The following is a 22,095-nucleotide window of genomic DNA, read 5'->3' on the forward strand; positions in this document are numbered from 1 at the left end:
ATCCACCATCCCGCCTGCAGAGTGATCAATCCCTCCCCCCCCAACACCTGGCTCCTTCAGTGCCTGGGAGCTGAGCAGCGGCCCCACTCCCCACCGCTGCCGCTGGTCACTGTCTGCAAGGCGATCGGTGGGGCGATCAGCCCCTGCTCACATCTGCCTTGGCCTGGCATCTCCTGCTCACCTGCTCCACCATCCCGCTGTGTTCCTGCTCTCGTCGGGCCCATTGGGGCCACAGCGCCTCCACTGCTGCCAGCTGCCAGTGCCATGTCACTGATGCCCACCATGTTCCACGCCGCCCCCTGGTGTTAGCGCACGTCATAGCGAGCGGTCGAACTCCCGGTGGAACAATTTGCATATTAGGCTTTTATTATATAGGATTGTTTATTTTGTGTTGGCATACATTACCAGAGATCATTTTTATGTACTTACTGGGAACTTAATAAATTATTTGCCTAATAAAGAGAAAAATAATGAATAAATAAATAAATGTACATGCCAGATTGAATACATGTAGTCCTTAGATATTTCTTTAAGAAACATTGTACTAGGGAGTAGAGTAACTATAGCTTTCAGAATAGTTTTCCATGACCATTACATAGACAGATAATATAATGTATAATATTATGATTATAATAATATGTAGAATTATTACCTTAAGGCATCATAAATCTTAATTGTCAAAGAAATACTACATCATTTCATTTAATGTTATAAAGGAAAGAAAGTAGATACTTAAGTTTTTCTCTCAAGGATTTAATGAGAAATCCCTACTTTCTAAGAATTCAAGATAATAAAGATTTTAATGTAATTGGAAATTGTCTGGGGGAGAGTGCAGATGGAGGAGGGTATGGAGGGATAAATGGTGATGGACAGAGACTTGAATTGTGGTGGTGAACACACAATAGAGTGTACAGATGATGCGTTGTATAGTTGTGCACCTGAAACCAGTATACTTTTGTTAACCAGTGTCACCCCAATAAATTCATGAAAAAGGAAAAAAAGAGAAATGTTAAAGAATTTTTTAGTAATTTTGAAAATTTATAGCCTCATTAAAAGTGGTATCAATTCTCCCACTCCTTTTCTTATGACAAGCACTGTCATGGACAGCCTGGTAATAGGAAGAAGTTACCTCTCAAACGTAGGAAATAGTGATTTGGTGCCAGTGAAAGCTGCATACACTCACGGCTTCTCACAATTTCCTCCTAATGATGACCTATCCTTGTTGCATCTGGAAAAACCTCTTGAACTAGGTCAGTATGATTAATTCTTTCCCATATTTTAAAGTTTGCCATATAGTTTATGTCCTTCATCTTGCTTAAAAGTTCTGTATGTATTTTTGAAGTTAAATAATTATTTCAGAACTTTTTATATTCAAATATATTTTTCTCTAAAAGCTGAAATGCCTACCTAAAGCTTTTTCTTTTTGCATTTTTAATTAACGTAACTCTAGAGAAAATGTCAAAGAAATACATTAACTTTATTCTATGTATTCTTCTAAGACTGTTGTATACTATGGGGTTAACTGTTAAATACATTAACTTTATTCTATGTATTCTTCTAAGACTGTTGTATACTATGGGGTTAACCCAAAAACTTAGAACAGGAATTTGAACCATTAGATGTTCAATTTTCTGTCCCTTCATGACTTACTAACATTTTGTCCTTTTTAAATGTTTATTTAAAACAAAGCTACCATGAAAGTGTTAACCTGGCCCTATCAACTAGTAGTCAGGCAGCCTTGAGCAGGTGATGCAATTGTTCCGAACCTTGGCTTTATCATTCTTAGAAAGGGAACAACAGTAAACCACAACATGGGAAACCAACCAGGAGCACTGCATTTGGTGTTTTGTGTATGTAGTGTATACACACACAGACACATATATAAATGCACAATATTTATGTGTACCCAAATTTTGTAAGAAAAAAGGGAATGCTTAAATGTATAAATATAGTTTGTAGCATGCCTTTATTAGATATAAAATTAAATATAAATAATTATCTACATATATAAAAGCCTCAGCGACCAGCCAACTGGCCAACCCTTCGACCGTCTGACCGGTAGCTATGATGCGCACTGACCACCAGGGGGCAAATGGTCAGTGCAGGAGCAGCTGAGCTGCGGTGACTTGGCAGCTGCATTTCTCAGGTGACCAGCCTGATTCCAGGGGTGTCAGAGAGCTGGTTTCAGCCAGATCCCCCCAGGCCAGGCCGAGTTCATGCACTGGGCCTTTAGTTAGCTATAAGATGCATAAAAGGTTTAAATTGCTACAAATGTGGTTTTCCCCACTCCTCATGTTATATAGTTGAAAAAAGAAGGTAATTATATTCTCCTCCACTATCATCTCAAATTCAACAAGGTGATGTCCTGGAAGTACATGGACAAAAAGGCAGACAGATTTTAAAAAACGTTGTGGATGAGAAACCAGGAGCCCCACATCCCAGTGTAGGGCATGTGTTTCTAGTGTCCTTGGAAGATGTGGAACTACCTGGAGCAAAGTAGTAACATGTCAACTGGGATGATGCCCTCTAGGTAATTAATAGGTATCTTCTGGGAGACTTATTAAATTACAGAGTTAAAAAGGGTATTGTAGGTCAGAGCAGATATTTCTAGAGTCATCACTGAAAAGTGAACAATGTTAATACCAACCCTATGGACTAAATGATATTTGCCTCTTTCTCATCTTTTTGGTTAGGAGAGTTTGTTTCTCCAATCTGTTTGCCAGGAAAAGACAAAATAAATGTATTTTCCAAATGTATGACTGCTGGATGGGGACTAACTGAACCACATCGTGAGTATATTCAGTACCTCTTCCAAGATTAGAATCCAAACAAATGTATGTGTAGTCTGAGTATACTGTCTATTCATTTTCAATTTTTCTGTATTTTTAGTAAAAATGGTAGTAGAAAAAAGTCTTTTTCATAATGGATCTAAAGGTGACTGATTGGGTTTTAGGCCATCATATTTATTCATGTTAGTTCACTGATAGCAGTTCATTGATATTTGTAAAAACTTGTGTTGGAGAATATCTAGTGATTTTATTATCTAATAAATATTTGTGCGTCTAATTTACATATAATTACTCTCTAGTTGCACTGTGAACACACACACAAAATTGTTTTCATAACGGTATACTACTACAGTGAAACTCCATACTTGGAAAATATGAGCCTATTTCCAAAGATGTGAGACATTTTTCTGAAATGATAGTCTGGTAAAATGGTAAATGGGCATATAGATTATGTGACAATAACTAGCTCATATAAAGATCAAACCCATAACTCTGGTCTCATTTCCACTGTATTCTGCAACTGAATTAACAAGTTACAAGTAAATATCCGATAAACTAAAGACAAAGTCACAATGCACTTTAAGTTGTCAGCTTCCAGTTAGTCAGCACTTAAACATATTGTCTGTTCAACAAAATTCAAGTCAAAAGAATGAGAGAACCCTGAAAGCAATGGAAGAAAGTATGGATTTAACTTGAAAATATGAATTTTGCATTGTTTGTTTTGTCAACAACTGATTTGGGTGTAAACTTTGTCTTTTTCCTTTTATAAAATGATATTTTTTCCCTACCTTCTTAGGACTGTATTAAAGGCAAAAGACCCCACATAAAATTTTTTGTTGTTATTTCTGTTGTAAAAGCCACTGTGGAGTAATAACACAGTAGGTCCTGGGTTACATCGGAGATCTGTTCCTACAGCGCGACGTAACACGATTTTCGCCTTAAGTCGGACCCCACCTACATAAGCACCTACGTCACTCACATGGAGCACATACACAGCAGTAATGAAGTGAAACAGTAAAAAAAATTAAAAGAAAGATAACAATTCCTGACCTTTACTTGTGGTAAATAGATAATAAAAAACATCAAGTACATATGTACATACGTCGAAATGACAGAACTTTTTTCTTTTTATAAATAAATGGGAGATGGCAACGTAACCACGAAATGACATACATCAAGTCCGACGTAACTCGAGGACTGCCTGTATCAGTTTGCTTGTGTGTGTGTGTGTGTTTTTAAACAAATCACCTAACAGTATCATTACATTGCTGAAAGGAAAGAATAAGGGGACTTAACCTTTGAAGTCTATATATATATTATAGGGCTATTTTTACTTTATCACTTAAAAGCATTTATCTAGGTTGTTATATATGTTTTTATTGATTTTCTACTAGAAGATAAATTTTCTGAAACTGTGCAGCAAACAGAGGTACCATTGATTAGTAGTACATTTTGTTGAAGCTACTGGGGACTGGACTTTAAAAACACCAATATCTGTGAAGGGGCTGCAGGATCATCCTCATGCATGGTAATTCAAGGATTGCATTGATGGGTATAGAAGTTTTCTTCAGTATATCTCATGAATGGGTGTTTGCTGACAATAAAGAAGTATAAAGGTATGGTAATTTTAAAATGAAAAGTGAGAAGAATAAGTACATTGCTAAATTGATGTGCTGTGATTGTTAATTTGATACTTGAAGTTAATTCAATTCTCAGAAGGAATTATTCATTTGCTTAGTTGAACTATGTGAAATTGGTGATATCCAACTGTTTTGGACCTACAAAAATGATAATTTCTTATGGTTTGATTTCATAGGTGAATTAGGTAGCTCAACGTGCCTACTTCTAGAAGCAATAAAGATATAAAGAGGCTTTTAAAACTATTATTTAGCCATTGTATTTAGTAGATGCTTGAAGTTTTCTGAATGGCACACTTTATTGTCAGTATTGAATTAATTTATACTCCGTGTATCTTTTAGCCTCTCCTTGAAAATATAGATTTTGATACTATTCAGATATCTGTAACATCTGCCAACTACATGAGTGGCTTTGGTTCTCTGTGCTGTTGTGAGTAGAAATAAGAGATGAAAGAGTGACTTGTGCCTTGTCTGATCATCCTGTGCATTCGCGGTTAGCCTCAACTATAGATCACGCAGCCAGGAGAACGTCTCTCTTTGCTGGTTGCAGGGAGAGTATGGAGGACCACTGCAATGCGCCCAGGATGGGCAGCACAAGCTCATCGGTATTGTGAGCTGGGGAAGGAGTAACTGCCATTCCACTGCACCAAAGGTCTTCACCAGAATTTCTGCCTACAGGGATTGGATCACATCTGTCACTGGAGGAGGAGCGTGATCACTGAGACAGCAGCAAGGTGGAACTGTGTTATAATAGTATACTTGAAAAATAAGTCTTTTGTCAGTACTAAAAAACTCGTCGCTTCTCTCAACCTTGTATTGAGGAACTTGGATTTGGTGTGTTTCATACATCTATACTAATAAAAGGGTAATATGCTAATTAGACTGGGAGACTGGACATCTTCCTACCGTCTGACTTCCTTCCAGGCAAAGCCATGGTGGTGGGGGCCAAGGCAGAGGCAGTTAGAGGTGATCAGGCCAGCAGGGGAAGGCCGTTGGGGGCCATGAGGCTGGCAGGGGAGCGGTTAGGTGGTGATCAAGCTGGCGGGCAGGCAAGTGGTTAGGAGCCAGCAGTCCCGGATTGCAAGAGGGATGTCTGACTACCCTGTGGGATGGGGCCTAAAATGGCAGTCGGACATCCCCCGAGGGGTCCTGGATTGGAGAGGGTGGAGGACGGGCTGAGGGACCCCTCCCCCATGCATGAATTTCATGCACCGGGCCTCCAGTTCAGTAATAAACATCAGTCACGGAAAGGTAATGTTGCTTCATGCCTCCTGAGAACTTAGTATCTGCATTGTCATTAAGTTCATATCTAGTGTATCATGTATATACCATAGTTGAATACTATAATATACACTATTACTATTTTTTCTAGTTTGGTAAATATTGGAAATGTTATTAAGCCCATAAAATTATTAATTTTATTCACATAGAACAATACCCTGCACACAGTCAGATAGGAAAGGTCCCTGTGAGTTTCACAATTTCAATGAGCAATGGACATTTAAGAAATTATTTATCAGGCTTATCACTTGATTTTTATTATTTATTTATTTATTTATTTATTTTTAATTTCTTTATTGATTAAGGTGTTACATATGTGTCCTTCTTCCCCCATTACCCCTCCATCCCCCCCACTCTATCACTTGATTTTTAAATTTTTAGTTAAAATTTTAGGACATTTCAATTATTTACAAAACATTTAATTTACCTCTTTTTCTAAGTTGTAGCCAAGAACTAGGGAGCAAGTAACTAAGTCTGTGGTGTTATCCAGTACCTTATCTGCTTCTTAAAAGATGTGAGGCAAGTAGAAACAAATCAACTTCAGGTTGGTTTAACATTTTTGGACTAATCCTGACAGGGAAGTCTAGAAGTGAAATTGCATCAGTGGAAACGATTTGTCCTTATATTCTAGGATAGTTTCAATTTAGTAAAATTAGTATTTCAATAAATGTTAATTCACTAAATAAAAGGGCAATTTAGTGTTGTGGTCATTATTTCCCTGCCTCTCCTAACTATCTGACTTTGGATAAATCACTTAATGGCCACTTGACTCAATTTCCTTATTTATGAAACAGGTAAATAATGGTATAACCTTACACCGTTAAATGAGATAAGGCAAGTAAAGCATTTAAAGCAGAACTTACTGGGAAAACAATGCTTACGTATTAGTCGTCAATATGCCTTTTTAATACTTTTCTGGCCAATCGGAAAATTAAAACCTCAATGTTTGATTGGAAAATAAAACAGATGTGCTTATTCTCAAATAGTTCCCATTTAACCTTTCTTTTCAAAGTCTCTTCTATTACCTCTTATACTGTGAAGTGTTAGGAAAAGATGAAGTGCTTTCTCAAGAAATATTTGACTGCAAGGTACGTACTGGCAATAAAAGGGTGAGAAAGATGTGCTTTCTTAAGGAGCATACTATCCGGAAGACAAAAACATTGAGCAAATAATTAAAAGCGTTACCTAAGTCTGGAAAATGAAGTTTAAATAGTCTCAATGGGAGGAAATAAGGAGGCAAAGACTGGGGGCGTGGTGCAGAGACTGAGGAGTAATATGCATTAGGATTGCAAACGATAAATCCTGCGCCCAAGCCTTTCATCAGAAATGAAGTACAGTAGCAAGAGTTGAGAGAGATTCTTTCTGCGGTCTCTAAGGGACAGCCAGAAGGTAAACCTACACCCTTCCTGGAGAAGCTGATTCCTTCTGGCCACGTGTTATACCTAAAATAAGCAGCAGCCTCTGTTCGGTTTAGTCACGCCCCTCTCATCTTAACCACGCCTCTCGATTCACAACACACTTCGTCAGCAAAGGGCATATCGCGAGAACTCTGCATTGTCTCCCTTCGCTGTTTTCAGCGGTGGGAGTCGCCTTGGCTCTCGCGATATTTCTGGGCAAACGGGAACCCGAGCGACCCGGGCTTCTGTGAAACATGGCGATCGGCAGGGACCGAAATACAAGGTAAAACGCCGAAACCCTGCCTGGTGCTGTTCTCTCGATTGTTCCAGAGCTGTTCCGGGCATGAATGTAGTTGAGGGGGCTGAGAGGCTGTCATAGAGTTGGCTTCCTGTCTTCATCGCTCTCCTCTGGAGAGCGGGCCGGACCCGGGAGCCGCTCCACTTCCCCCGGGGGCGTTACTGGCAGCACCCTGGGCAGCGCTAGCCTGGGCGCTCCCCTCTCCCCGGCTCCGTTTCCCTGAGCTGTCTTACAACTTGAAGGAGTTTGGGTGCTTACCCGATAGCAGCTGACACGAACTCATTGCTTCGCATGGTGCCCGGTGCCCCGGGGGCACCTCCCGTCCGCGGGCGCGGAAGGTCCCGCGTTGTGAAGACCGTTCGGGTCCTGTCCCGATCCTCCCGGGTGTCGGGCTCCCCACCACCGTTCAGACAAATACCATATGCTTGGCAGCAGGTTGCTCTCTCTTTTTAAGAACGCCTGAAGTCTTGGCCTCGCCTGGAAGGAGGCTTTCGCACCTCGCTTGGAAAAATGAGAAAGGGGCAGGGCAGGGTGAGATGTTACCGGAGAGACAGGTCCCAGGCAGATCCCTACTTTTCTCAAAACCTTCGCAGATTAAGAAACCCTTGGAAGGTAACTCGCCAACTCGTGGTAGAGAATAAATAGCCTTGGGTAAAGGTGGTACATAGAGTTGAAAGATCATCATTTGAGAAAATACGTTTAAGTTAAAATATTTAGGACTTAGTGCCCTGGGGACTACGCAGAGTTACATAATATCTGTTAAAATGTTGCAAGACTGGCTTTCAGAAACAATTAAAATACAGTTAAAAGCAGGATTTATTCATGTGTTTGAAGTTGTACTAACGTACTTCAAGTAATTGCTTAGCCTGATACTTTGAACTCTAGTATATAGCCATTATAAAGATAGAAATCACAAGCTTGTTCACTTCTTGAAGAATTCAGGATATATATTGGCTTACTTAACTTGTTTATTGATATCTTTAAGTTGATGCAATTATTCCAGCTCTCTTAGAGGAAAAACGAGAAAAAGAAACTCCATGATTTGGGGTTTGGTGGTAGGGAATGGGTAAGGAATTTCTTTCTTTTTGAGAGTAAAGTTTACCACTCAACTGAGTATTTCAATGGCTGGAGGGTACAGATCATAAAAATATATCAAGCTTGAAAGATTTCTCAAAGGAAAGCAGGCCTACTCTGGCACAACAAAAGAATTAGGGGAAAAAACGAATTTATTTTCTGTGGGGGTTAGTGATTTAATTGGAAGAAATAGTGATTTTATTTTTAATAGAGGTTACTATTAGGCAGTCTCTTCCTGCTACTAATCCTAGTTAACAATTTTTCAGTATTGTCTCTTAAATGTCATGATAGGCAAATTAAACTCTTTGTGCCTTAGTTTCCCTATCTGCAAAATGGGAATAAATAATAACTAACTCATGTGGTGACTGATGAGGATTGAATGAGTTAAAACATGCAAAGCACTTAGAACAGTGCCTGGCATACAGTTAACATAAGTGTTAGCTCTTGTTATTTTTAAATTTTTGTTTTCTAATTTCTGTGGTTACTCACAAAATGTTGCCTTGGTACTTAGTCAAAATACAGACTGAAGAAGACCCTTTTTTTAAAAAAAAAATTTTCTTCTTAAATTTCTTACTGACCCCTAAATTACTGAAGCGCTCTTCATTTTATTTTTAAAATAGAAGTTAGCTCATAAAAAGTGTCTGACTACACTGGATGGTGAGACAAATAGAGTGGGAATGGAAGCAATAGAACTGGATAGCAGAGGAGTCCAAGAGATTGAAAACACAGGGAAAATGAAGAGCAGATTCTGTCCCAGTCAGACAGTTAAGGAGCTGGAAGGATAATTAGTTATGCTTAGAGAGGAAAATTAGTCTCTTGGATTTTAGAGGTGGAGCGGTTTAAAAAATTAAGAGGAGCCAAAACATGGCCCTGCTTGTGTGAGTCTTTGGGTAGAATTAAGATGGAGGTCACTGGAGAAGACCTGTTAGGTTTACATGGTAAAAGGGTTCTAATTGTGAACGACTACCATAGGATGAGGGTCATCAGGTCCTGAGTTCCAAAGGATGGTGCTGGAATGGGGAAGAAGAGAAACAAATTAAGAGATCCAGATGCTGAAGTCATTAAGGAAATTCCTGTCTTTTTAAAAAAGTTTTTTTTACTTTGAATGTAGAATATATTGGTTGACATTGGTTAATAAAATTATATATGTTTCAGGTGTGCAGCTCAATAATACATCATCTGTATATTTTATTATGTGTTCGCCATCCCAAGTCAAGTCTCCTTCTATCACCCTTTATCCCCCCTGAAAATTATAAATATATCCAGATGGAGAAAACAATAGTAAGTACTAAAGTGAGAGTGTACACTATGTTTTAGAGCATGAACTCTGGAGTCAGGCTGCTTGGGATCAAATCTAGGTTCTCCCACCTGTTGAATGGCCTTACAAAAATTACTTGACTTTTTTGTGCCTCAGTATCCTTATATATAAATGAGATAAAAATAGTGTCTACTTCATAGAGTCACTTAGAGGATTAAATTAATATATAAAGTCCTCATAATATCTAGCACATAATATGAAAATTAGGCTATAATTCTATGTAGTATATGAGTTTATTAGAAGATAGACTTGAAAAGGGAAGAGGTGGTTGAGAAATCATGATGAGACATTTTAATTTTTTACCCTTTGAGTCTCAGAAATAAAGTAAGGATTTAAAGGAATTACCACCAGTTGATGGTCAGGTTTTCATATTGAGAGACAGTAGAAGGATTGTTTTTAGTAAAACTAGGAGTTATGGATAACTTGTTCATATCAGAATAGTGGTGCCCTGCCAGTGTGGTTCTGTGGTTGAGTGTCAACTCACGGTTTTTGCGGGCTGTATTCCCAGTAGGGGTGTACAGGAGGTGATGGATGATTCTCTCATTGTTGATGTTTCTATCTCTCTTCCCCACTTCCTTTCTGAAATCAGTGAAAAAAAAAAAAAAAAAGAACAGTGGCTCTGTAGAATAGAGTGGCAAGTACTGGAGATACAATGAGTTTCTTGGATGTAGGCTGAATTAACAGGAATGGGGCAGGAGTAGCAGTAGAGTGACAAGATACTCCATTCTAGAGTAGTAATCATGGAAAATAGGAATGGAAGAAGCTAAAGACTGAGAAGCAGCAAAGTGGGATAGACTAGCTAGACTTTTAAGGGAGGAGTGCTGAATAGGCTATATGAATGTTAGAGGCTTTGTAAAACTAACTTTTGCATATCTTTATATTACATATAATTTAAAGAACGCATTTATAAAGCTTGTAAACGTATAGACAATTTAGGAACTAATATTTACAGTTTTATTCATTTGCCCAATAAATGCTACCTGCTATGTGCCAATCACTGTTCTAGGTGCTTGTGATATACTGTAGTGAATAAAACAGAAAACTCCTTCTCTTTGTGGAATATATATATATATATATATATATATATATATATATCTAAATATATATATTTACTTATCTAAAAATGATAGCTTGTTTCTATTGGAAAGCTGTGCAATCATGGGTATTTCTGGGGAAATTTCCCACCTTCCTTATTTTTTTCCTTCCACAAATGTTTATCAAATACTTGCTGTGCCAGGTACTGGAGATACAAAGATAGGTTGATATATTCCTGCTGTAATATTATAATGGCAAAAACAGAAAATTAAACAGGCAATAAGAAACAGTGTTCTTGGAGCACATACTGTAACTAATACTATGTATGAGGTCATATGGTTTCCCCCCCTTCAAAAGAGAGATGTCTAGACTGAGACTTAAAGAGTAAGTGGGAGTTAGCCAAATAAAGAGGTGGGGGAGAGGGAGAAAGGCTATATCTGGCAGAAAGAACATGTTTAAGGACTAGAAAGTGATTTGGTTTGGCTAGAATTTAGACATTGATGGATTGGTTTTGAAGAGATAAGCAGGACCTGTTTTTTGTTGTTGTTTGTCTTAAGTTTTTATTGATTTTAGAAAGAGTAAGGGAGAGGGAGAGAGAGATCTAAAATCGATGAGAGAGAGCCCTAACTGGTTTGGCTCAGTGGATAGAGTGTTGGCCTGTGGACTGAAGGGTCCCAGGTTCGATTCCGGTCAAGGGCATGTACCATGGGTGCGGGCACATCCCCAGTAGGGGGTGTGCTGGAGGCAGCTGATTGATGTTTCTCTCTCATCGATGTTTCTAACTCTCTATCCCTCTCCCTTCCTCTCTGTAAAAAATCAATAAAATATATTAAAAAAATAAATAAAATCGATGAGAGAGAAACATCACATGCAACTGCTGCCTCCTGCAGGCCTCCTGCTGTGGACGAGCCTGCAACCCGGGCATGTTCCCTGACCAGGAATTAAACTGGTGACCTCCTGTTGCATGTGTCAATACTCAACCACTGAGCCATACTGGCTGGGCAGGACCTGGTTTTTGAGGACTTTTAACTTTTAACTTTGTTAGGATAGAATCCAAACTTTTCAAATGTAATGGGTATGAACCTCTACAAAGATTTTAAAAGAAAATGCATATAATCACTTTTATGTATTAAAAAGATTATTGGTTGTAGTATGGAGAGTGAATTGAAAGATTGATGAGTCAACGTTGAAGCAATGCAGTGATAGATTGTGGCCATTGGAACCAAGGTGCTAGTAAGGAACTTCTCAGTGAGCCTGGAAAAGAGAAGACAGATTTGAAAGAAATTTAGGAAGAACTTAAGTTTAAGAATGTAACTCATGTTTCTGTCGTGTGTTATTGCCTTGTGTTTTGGGGTACAGGGTGTCATTAACTATGGTAGGGACATAGGAGAAACAAGTTTGGTAAAGTGAAATACTCATTTTTGGACTTGTTGAGTCTGAAATGTATTTGGAATGCCCCCATGAAAATGTAATAGAGGCAACAAGATAATACATGTCTGCAGAGAGCTTTGGACTGGGAATAAAGATTTGAGAGGAATCATGTAGATGGAAAATGAAGGGATGGGAGATAGCTTGGGGAAAGTGTGGATGTTGGGAGGAAGGCCTAGTATAGAATTGGGAGGCAGAAGAATCTGCAAAGTAAGCCAAAGAAGTCTTAGAGGTAGAATGTAAATCAGGAGTATACTATCAATTATGACAAGGAAGAGTGTTTCAAGAAGAAAAAGGGGAGGTTTTCTTCTCATAGGCAAAATTAGGTAAAGGCTGCACATGGCCATTGGACTTAGTACTAAGGAAGTTGTTAGTGACCTTGCTGAGAGAAATTTACTTAAATGAGCCTGTGCTGAGAAGTAGTCATAGTAGATGAATGGGGATAACTTACTCTTTTGTTTTGTTAATCCTCTCCCAGAATATTTTTCCATTGATTTTTAGAGAGAGTGGAAGAGAGAGGGAAAAACGAGAGAAATATCCATCTGAGAGAAACACATTGGTTGGTTGCCTCCTGCATGTGCCTTGACCAGCACCAAACAGGAAGAGCCTGCAACTGGAATTGAACCCGGGACTCTTTGGTCCAGAGGCAGACGCTCTATCCACTGAGCCAAACCGGCTAGGGCGACAACTTACTCTTTTAAGTTTGCCTATAGGTATGCAGACAGAGATCAGTAGTTGGAGTTGGACTTGAGCTTTAGTGGAGAGTTTTAAAGATAAGAAGATTGAACATATTTAACATTTAACTCCAATAGGAGAAATGAATAGGAATTGAAAGATTGAAGGAAGATCGATCTTGGTGCAGTTACTACTAAGCAGGTACAGAAAATAAATTTGATTACTCTCTCAGTTGAACCATTTTAGGAGCCTGGTTTATGCCTAACAAACACTCAGAAGCTTAATTTACAAGTGAGAATACCAGTTTTATAACTTTACTGGGAATTAGAATATGTCATCTGTTTTGTCTATATGTTCTTTTTTTCTTAGAAAAACCATATACATGAGAATCATAATTATAATCCAAAGGCCACTTTGTGAGCATGGAATCAGCAAGAGGAGTTAGTTGGATGTTTCTAATGGCAAATGAAATCAACCTATACTAGCACATGCATCCAGCTTCACTCTAGGGCAGTAGTACCCTCCTGGACCAATTAGTAGTGTCCCTGTTTAGACCTGCTCTCTTGGACAATATTCATGATTGCTGCCACTTTTTATTTCTCTGACTCTCCTTTTCCTCTATGAAAGCCCTTTCTGTGGCTTATTCTTTCTATATTAACCCCATCCATTAGATTTTAGACAAATCTTTCTGCTTTTTTTTCTAGAGACATTCTTTTCCTTTTAATGGCTTCTGTAACCATTTGATTTATTCTCAGTTAAGTGTTTATTTTATTAATATAGCTCTGATTTCTGGTAATGCTTTATAGTATCACCTATATTATTTCTATAAGTCAGTCATAAAATTACATTTTGTAAATAAAATAATTAAAATCCCACCATGATCTACTTTTTAACATTTTTGTGTATATATTGCATACCATGTGTTTGTTTCTATCTTCAATAGTCACAAATAACAATATGAGAAATATCCCTAAGATCCAAGTTTTGTGCATAATTCAGATTGTTGCCTTAAGATACATTTCTAAAAATGGAATTTAGTCAAAAGGGGAATGGTATATAGTTATCATCTCATTAGCAATGTATGAGCATGCCTATTTTACTTGATTGTCATTTACTAGTGAGAATGTATTATTTTTTCTACACAGGATGTCCCCCCAAAATGTATACTCACTTTGAATGATTATAAAGCCAGTGTTTATTAACATACAGTTCATTTTCAAAATTTAAAAGAATCCACAAAAATGAATTTTGTTGTTGTTAATGACTGTTTTCAAGCTGATGATTGTTCTGGTCCAGGCACTGCTGATAACTTGAAGCAATGTAATCACAAACATCTAGAATCATTTATTTCAGTATTTGTGTGCCCTCAATTTGGCCACTGTTGCCGGTTTTATGCCGTAAACTTCATCTTTTATGTATCACCATAAAAAAGTCTAGTGGCACTTTAGGATAAATTTTCTTTGTTCAAAGCCTAGTCTGGCTTCATCCCTTATTTCAAATCAGTTGAACCTGAAAAGGAGTGAAAATTAAGTGAGTTATCAGTTGTTAAAGTGTGTATACATATTTTTGGGATATCCTATATGTGTAAATTTAATAGGAGAAATATGTATTTTGATTTGTATATTTAAATATTACAAATATGATTGACTACTTTTCTTTTTTTTGCCCTACTTTATGTGTTTGTGTTTGTGAGGGTGGGAATGGAAAAAAGGAAAGATGTGAATAAATGTTAAGTTGGTGTTTTTTTCAAGGAGGAATGAGAATATTAAGTTCTTCCAAGGACATTTATCAGTTTCAAAAAAAATAAACCTTTTTATCTTTTTTGAGGATACATTTATTCATTGTTTATTTCTTAGCATGACTATATGAAAGGAGAAGGTTTTCCTGAAGATGAGGCGACTGAATCGAAAAAAAACCTTAAGTTTGGTGAAAGAGTTGGATGCCTTTCCAAAGGTTCCTAAGAGCTATGTAGAGACTTCAGCCAGTGGGGGGACAGGTGAGTATCAATTCAAATTAAAACTCCTACACTAAATGCAATTTCTGAGTGATCCATTTAACAACATACAGAAATAGAGCCATGAGGAAGAACTCATCAACATATAATAACTTTGTAACTGGTCTGTCCTTATGTGATGCTGTTTGGCTATAATTTTATTGTACACTAGAGGCCCGGTGCATGAAATTCGTGCACGGGGGGTGGGGGTTCCCTCAGCCCAGCCTCTCCAATCCAGGACCCCTTGGGGGATTGGGCCTAAACCTGCCGTCGTACATTCCTCTTACAATCCTGGACCACTGGCTCCTAATCGCTCACCTGCCTGCCTGCTGGCCTGATCACCCCTCATTGCCTCTGCATGCCGGCCTGATCCCTCCTAACTGCCCCCGCTGCCAGCGAGGTCGCCCCCAACTGCCCCCCTGCCAGCCTAGTTGCCCCTCACTGCGCCTCCAGCCAGCCTAATTGCCCCCAACTGCCTCCTCTGCCGGCCTGGTTGCCCCTCACAGCCCCCACCAGCCTGGTCGCCCCACGCAAGCCTGCTGTTCAGTCGTTTGGTCATCCCTCACTAATCCCCCTGCCAGCCTGGTCGCCCCATGCAGCCTGCTTGTTCAGTCCTTTGGTCGTCCCTCACTAACCCCCCTGCTGGCCTGGTCGCCCCATGCAGCCTGCTGTTCAGTTGTTTGGTCGTCCCTCACTAACCCACCTGCCGGTCTGGTTGTAGGCAGACATCTTGTGAGGGCATGAAGGTTAATTTGCATATTACCTCTTTATTATATAGGATACTGGTGGCCCGATGCGTGAAATTCGAGCACGGGGGAGGCAGATGTGTCCTTCAGCCTGGCCTGCACCCTCTCGCAGTCCAAGACCTCTCAGTGGATGTCCGAATGGCAGTTTAGGCCCGATCCCGCAGGGATCCCTAAACCGGCAGTTGGGATCCCTGCAGGATTGGGCCTAAACCGGCAGTCAGACATCCCTCTCACAATCCATGACTGCTAGCTCCTAACCATTGGCCTGCCTGCCTGCCTGATTGCCCCTAACCACTCTGCCTGCCTGCCTGATCACCCATAACCACTGGCCTACCTGCCTGATCACCCCTAACCACTCTGCCTGCCTGATTGCCCCTAACCACTCACCTGCCTGCCTGATCACCCCTTACCACTTGCCTGCCTGCCTGATCACCCCTAACTGCTTACCTGCCTGCCTGATCACCCCTAACCACCTCTGCCTGCCTGCCTGATCACCCCTAACCACTCTATCTCTGCCCCCACCACTGTGGCTTTGTCCGGAAGGATGTACGGAATGACGTCCGGCTGTCCAGTCTAATTAGCATATTACGCTTTATTATTATAGATATTCTCTTTGGCATCTAACTCAGTGTAGTCTGAGCATTTAGCAGTATTCATTAAAACATTATGGAATAAGTTAATCCAATTTTACTGTTTTATTGCTATTGAGTTATGTATAATTATATTAATAGGATGATTATATACAAATATAATTTAACTTGGAAGAAGTTTTTGGTTAAGAATAAATCAATTTATACATTATAATAAAAATTCTTAAATTTCACATTACTGGAGAGAGGCAGCATAGGGTAATAGCTAAGAGCTTGGATTTGGAACCAGATTGTATGGATTTAAATCCCCCTTCTTCCCTTCCTAACTAAATGACTTTGAGGAAATTAATCATACCCCTCTGGCCTCTGCTTTAGTTTGTTCATCCATGAAATGGGGATGATATCAGTATTTACGTAGTAGGCTTGCTGTAATGATTAAATAAGTTAATATTTATAAAATGCTTAGAATAGTACCTGGTACAAATAGAAGTATTTGTTAAATAAAATAAATAAATAATGGAATATGTAAGAAAAATATGGAACTATAACAGTATTTACTATTATTTCTTTCCCTCTTGAAGAGCTAATAAGATAATATGTTTCATTTGGTAAATGTGTACTAAGTTGCTTGCTATTTCTAATCTCGTGATTAACTTTTGTTAACAAAAATAGTGCAAGTTCTTGTGAAACACAATAAATTTTAAGTGTGTTTTGTCATAGTATATGATAGTTCTTTCCTTTTTTTCACCTTTGAGTTGCTTTTATAAATGAAGTAGTATGTTTAGGAGATACCAAAGTACATGAGAGTGTTATGAGAGATTTGAGATGTATGTTATTTTTTTTTAATTGGGCTGCAGGCATGGATCCATTTTTAATTATGAGGAGACTATTTTCAAATTTGTATTGTAAAATATTTATTATGTCTATGACACTGCTACGTGTAAGAAAATAAAAGTTTGATGTCTTGTAATATTGAAGAAATAAAATGCTTTCTCAATAATACAAATATTTGAGTTAATTTTTGTGTTTGTAAATATTTTTTGAGTTGTTTTAGAAAAAAAATCTATACTGGACATTTTAAGAAAAACTTTTTATTGTAATAATTCACATGACAAACATTAAGGCATTCTTTGATATATTTAATTTCACTTAAAATAGTTTCCTAGTGTTTTACAAAATTGTTTTAATTCTCTTACTCTTTTTTGTTTGATTTCTCAGTTTCTCTAATAGCATTTACCACTATGGCTTTATTAACCATAATGGAATTTTCAGTATATCAGGATACATGGATGAAGTATGAATATGAAGTAGACAAGGATTTTTCTAGGTAACTTTTTTTTCTTGAAATACCTTTAGATTCAAATTGTTTTAAAGATAACATACCTTTTTTAAAAATGTCCAACTTTTATATTTGGCTTATTTTAGTTCTGAAGAAATAGTTCTGATAAATTCTCATAATTAATGCATTAGAATCATTTTAGAATAATTTGAATACTGGTTAAATTATAAAAGGGAGGTTCTCTGATTTAATATGCACTGTATAAAAAGGTTAGGAGAATATAATATGTTTTTATTTTAATGTGTTGAACTAGTAGGAATTATTTAATGTTTTAAAATTGTTTACTCTTTAGAATTTGAAATAGATACTAATCTGTGTAATTTGGAAAATATATTGTTTAAATATATGTTATTTATGCTTGTAACTTGATTTTTATAAATTACGTCTAAATTAAACTTTAATGTAAATAATATCACTTAAAACTTTGAAAGTACAGTACCTTAATAAGGAGACAAAGTATACCTTATTTTATTTGTAGTATTTGGATTTTAATTGATTGAAGATAACAGATTTATATTATAAAGATTGTACTGGATAGGAGAGATATTTACTTCTCAATTTCAATCCCAGTTCTGCATTTACTAGCTATGGAAGTTACTAAATCTGTATATGCATGTGCTTCAGTTACTTTTTCTGTTAAATGGGGATAATAATTATAGTACCTTCCTTATGACACTAGTGAGAAGTAAAACATTTATAAATTGCTATGTAACCTTGGGTAAGTCATACAACTGACTTCTTTTGGGCCTCAGCTTCTTTATCTATACCTTGTGTATTATTCTTGATAACGTAGGTTTGTAAGAGATTTGTTATTTTTCTTATTTTGTTTGTTTTAAGCACCAATAAAGCACTTTATTTTTTTCAAATGGAGTCTTATATAGCTCACCACAGAAGCTTGTCTAATTGGTCATCTCCTCTGGTTCCTACAATATCTCTTGTGCCTAAACCTCAGGGTTATTAGAGCACTGCTTGAATCTAGACAACTTGAAGACGGTGAAGCTCTAAAAATGTATTGAAAACTCCTTTGAAGCTCTAAAAATTCCTATTGAAACCAGATTCAAATTATTAGATTGAAAAAAATTTTGATAGTCCAGGGAAAACAGATATTGATGGTACTCATTTCTGTTATTCATGGTGCTTAATTGATTCTAATATTTAAAAATTAATTCAATTTGAATTCATCATTTGGAAATAAAGCTTTAGTTGAACCTTTTAGGAAGACCATGCAAAACTTGAAGCATGAGAGGCTTTTTCTGGCAATTTGGTTGCATTTATCAAGTCACACAGACCTTGTTTTTGATATGCCAATTCAGTGGGTATGTGATCTTAAGCCAGGCATTTATACTGCCCTGAACACCATTGTCTTATCTACAGAACTGTGAAGCTACCCAATTTACATGTCCATGATAAAGAATAAAGGAGATAATATTTGTAAGGAGTCAGGCATAATGCCTGATGTATAGTATTTATTTGATAAATAGAGAAGAAAGACTTGCAATTCCTAACTCTTGATTTTAAAAGTTTTAAAGGAATATTCTACATAAGGTTTATGTAAACAAAGTTTAAAACTTATTTTTCTGAGTTTCTTGGAGTTACTTAATTTAGTAAAATTAAATTGCAGGGTACTATATTAAAAACGTGTGAAATCAGAAAGTCTTTTGGAATAATTGCAAAATAGAATTTTAACTTTTAAAGTGACTTTGCTTTGGCCATAAAAAATACTATCCAAGTTCTAATAGACATAGTTTTGAAATCCGAGTTTGTCATAAAATTGATTTATATTTCTCATGTTTTGTTGATTACTTGATAGGTACTAAAGTTTCCTTTTTGTCTTTTAGCAAATTGAGAATCAATATAGATATTACTGTTGCCATGAAGTGTCAGTGTAAGTACATATAGTTGTTTAAACAATTGCTAGTAAAAAGTAAAAACCACTCATTGTCTTTTAACTTTATTTTTCTTTTATGATGTCTTAACATGCTGTTGCAGTGCTATTTAATAATGTATGTTGTTTTTCTCCCCAAATTATATTCTTTAAATTTCTTATCCAGAAAGAGAAGAGATTTAACTTTCACATTCATATAATTAAAAGAAATAGGAAATTTTTGTGAATCCAAGTTTTAAAATATGTGTATGTTTTTTTAATAGATTTCAGAACGAGGCAGGGAGAGGGAGAGAGAGATCTATCTGAATCAGAGTTTTAATTTAGGTACATCCTTTATTTATTTTTTATGTGGACTACCAGTTTTTATACCAATGTTCCTTAAGAATATCCTGTTTCACTCTTTTAACTTACCACCCTTTACTTTTACTCTTGCATATTAAAATACAGATCCAAGTATTTTAAGTTAATAGTGATTTCTGTTTTCTTCACTGACTTTACTTGATTATATTGGTAGAAGTAAAAATAAAAAAGTTAATATGTATTTTAGGTAATGTTTGAATCAGTAGTGCTCTTAAAAAATGAGGAGAAACATCGATCAGACCATTAAACCTCAGAGGGAAGATAAGGGAGGGTGGGGGCAAGGGGGAGAGAGCAACCAAAGGATTTGTATGCATGCATATAAGCCCAACCAATGGACACAGACAGCAGGGGGTGAGGGCATGAGGGAGGGGATAAGGGAGGTAATGGGGGAATAAGGACATATATGTAACACTGTAATCAATAAAGAAATTTAAAAAAATTAAAAAATAAATAAAAATGCAAGTTCCCAGAAAAAAAAAAATAAGGATACTTTTGCATGAAAGTTGTCTTTTAAATTACCACTTGAAAAGTAGAGACAAGAATTCAGTAGTTCAGATAAATTTTTTTATTTATTTTTTATTTTTTTTATATTTATTTATTTATTTATTTATTTATTTAATTAAGGTATTATATGTGTACATATCTTACCATTCCCCCCCCCCCCACTCCCATACATGCCCTCACCCCCCAATGTTTTGCATCCGTTGGTTACTCTTATATACATGCATATAAGTCCTTCAGTTGATCTCTTATTTCCCCCACCTCTCCCTAACCTTACCGCTGTTTGACAGTCTGTTTGATGTTTTACTACCTCTATATCTATCTTTTTGTTCATCAGTTTATACTGTTTTTCATTATCCCCAAATGAGTGAGATCATGTGGTATTTTTCTTTCATTGACTGACTTATTTCACTTAGCATAATGTTCTCTAATTCCATCCAGGTGCCTACAAATGGTAGTAATTCCTTCTTTTTTATGGCAGCATAGTATTCCATTGTGTAGATGTACCATAGTTTTCTGATCCAGTCATCTGCTGACGGGCACTTAGGCTGTTTCCAAATCTTAGCTATTGTAAATTGTGCTGCTATGAACATAGGGGTGCATATATCCTTTCTGATTCGTGTTTCTAGTTTCTTGGGATATATTACTAGAAGTGGGATCACTGGGTCAAATGGGAGTTCCATTTTTAGTTTTTTGAGGAAACTCCTTACTGTTCTCCACAGTGGCTGCACCAGTCTGCATTCCCACCAGCAGTGCACGAGGGTTCCTTTTTCTCCGCATCCTCGCCAACACTTGTCGTTTGTTGATTTGTTGATGATAGCCATTCTGACAGGTGTGAGATGGTATGGCATTGTAGTTTTGATTTGCATCTCTCAGATAATTAGTGACTTTGAGCATGTTTTCATGTGTCTCTTGGCCTTCCTTCTGTCCTCTTTCGAAAAGATTCTATTTAGGTCCATTGCCCATTTTTTTATTGGATCATTTATCTTCCTTTTATTAAGTTGTATAAGCTGCCTGTAGATGTTGGAGATTAAACCTTTATCAGTGATAACATTTGCAGATATGTTCTCGCATACAGTGGGGTTTCTTGTTGTTTTGTTGATGGTTTCTTTTGCTGTGCAAAAGCTTTTTATTTTGATGTAGTCCCATTTGTTTATTTTCTCTTTGGCTTCCATTGCCCTAGGGGCAGTATCAGTGAAAAAGTTCTTTTGGCATATGTCTGAGATTTTGCTGCCTGTGGATTCCTCTAGTATTTTTATGGTTTCCCATCTTATATTTAAGTCCTGTAACCATTTTGAGTTTATTTTTGTGTATGGTGTAAGTTGGTGATCTAGTTTTATTTTTTTGCATGTGTCTGTCCAATTTTCCCAACACCATTTATTGAAGAGACTGTCTTGACTCCATTGTATGCTCATGACTCCTTTGTCAAATATTAATTGTGCATATTGGTTTGGGTCGGTATCTGGATTCTCTATTCTATTCCATTGATCTATCTGTCTGTTCTTGTGCCAGTACCAGGCTGTTTTGAGGACAGTGGATTTGTAATACAGCTTGAAATCTGGTATTGAGATCCCTCCTACTTTATTCTTCTTTCTCAGGATTGCTGTGGCTATTCGGGGTCTTTTTTTATTCCAGATGAATTTTTGGAGAGTTCTTTCTAGGTCTGTGAAATAAGCCGTTGGTATTTTAATGGGGAGTGCATTGAATCTATAGATTGCTTTGGGTAGTATGGACATTTTAATGTTGTTG

General features: G+C 37.2%; 1 protein-coding gene across 2 annotated transcripts in view; it reads left to right on the plus strand.

Moving 5' to 3' along the window:
* Window positions 1-7,249: 7,249 nt before the first annotated feature.
* ERGIC2 (ERGIC and golgi 2) overlaps window positions 7,250-22,095 on the plus strand; it is a 43,075-nt gene continuing 28,229 nt past the window's right edge. Inside the window, exons 1-5 of one of the 2 annotated variants that reach the window (XM_080662855.1) lie at window positions 7,344-7,387; window positions 9,632-9,757; window positions 14,789-14,928; window positions 17,480-17,588; window positions 19,439-19,485. In XM_080662855.1, coding sequence (XP_080518981.1) covers window positions 14,823-14,928; window positions 17,480-17,588; window positions 19,439-19,485 — 262 coding nt within the window. In that variant the 5' untranslated portion in view covers window positions 7,344-7,387; window positions 9,632-9,757; window positions 14,789-14,822. Of the gene's footprint in view, window positions 7,388-9,631; window positions 9,758-14,788; window positions 14,929-17,479; window positions 17,589-19,438; window positions 19,486-22,095 lie in introns of both variants that reach the window. The other variant, XM_080662854.1, reaches the window with a different exon arrangement.

This window comes from Plecotus auritus (assembly GCF_963455305.1).
Source record: "Plecotus auritus genome assembly, chromosome: 3".
Taxonomy (NCBI): domain Eukaryota; kingdom Metazoa; phylum Chordata; class Mammalia; order Chiroptera; family Vespertilionidae; genus Plecotus; species Plecotus auritus.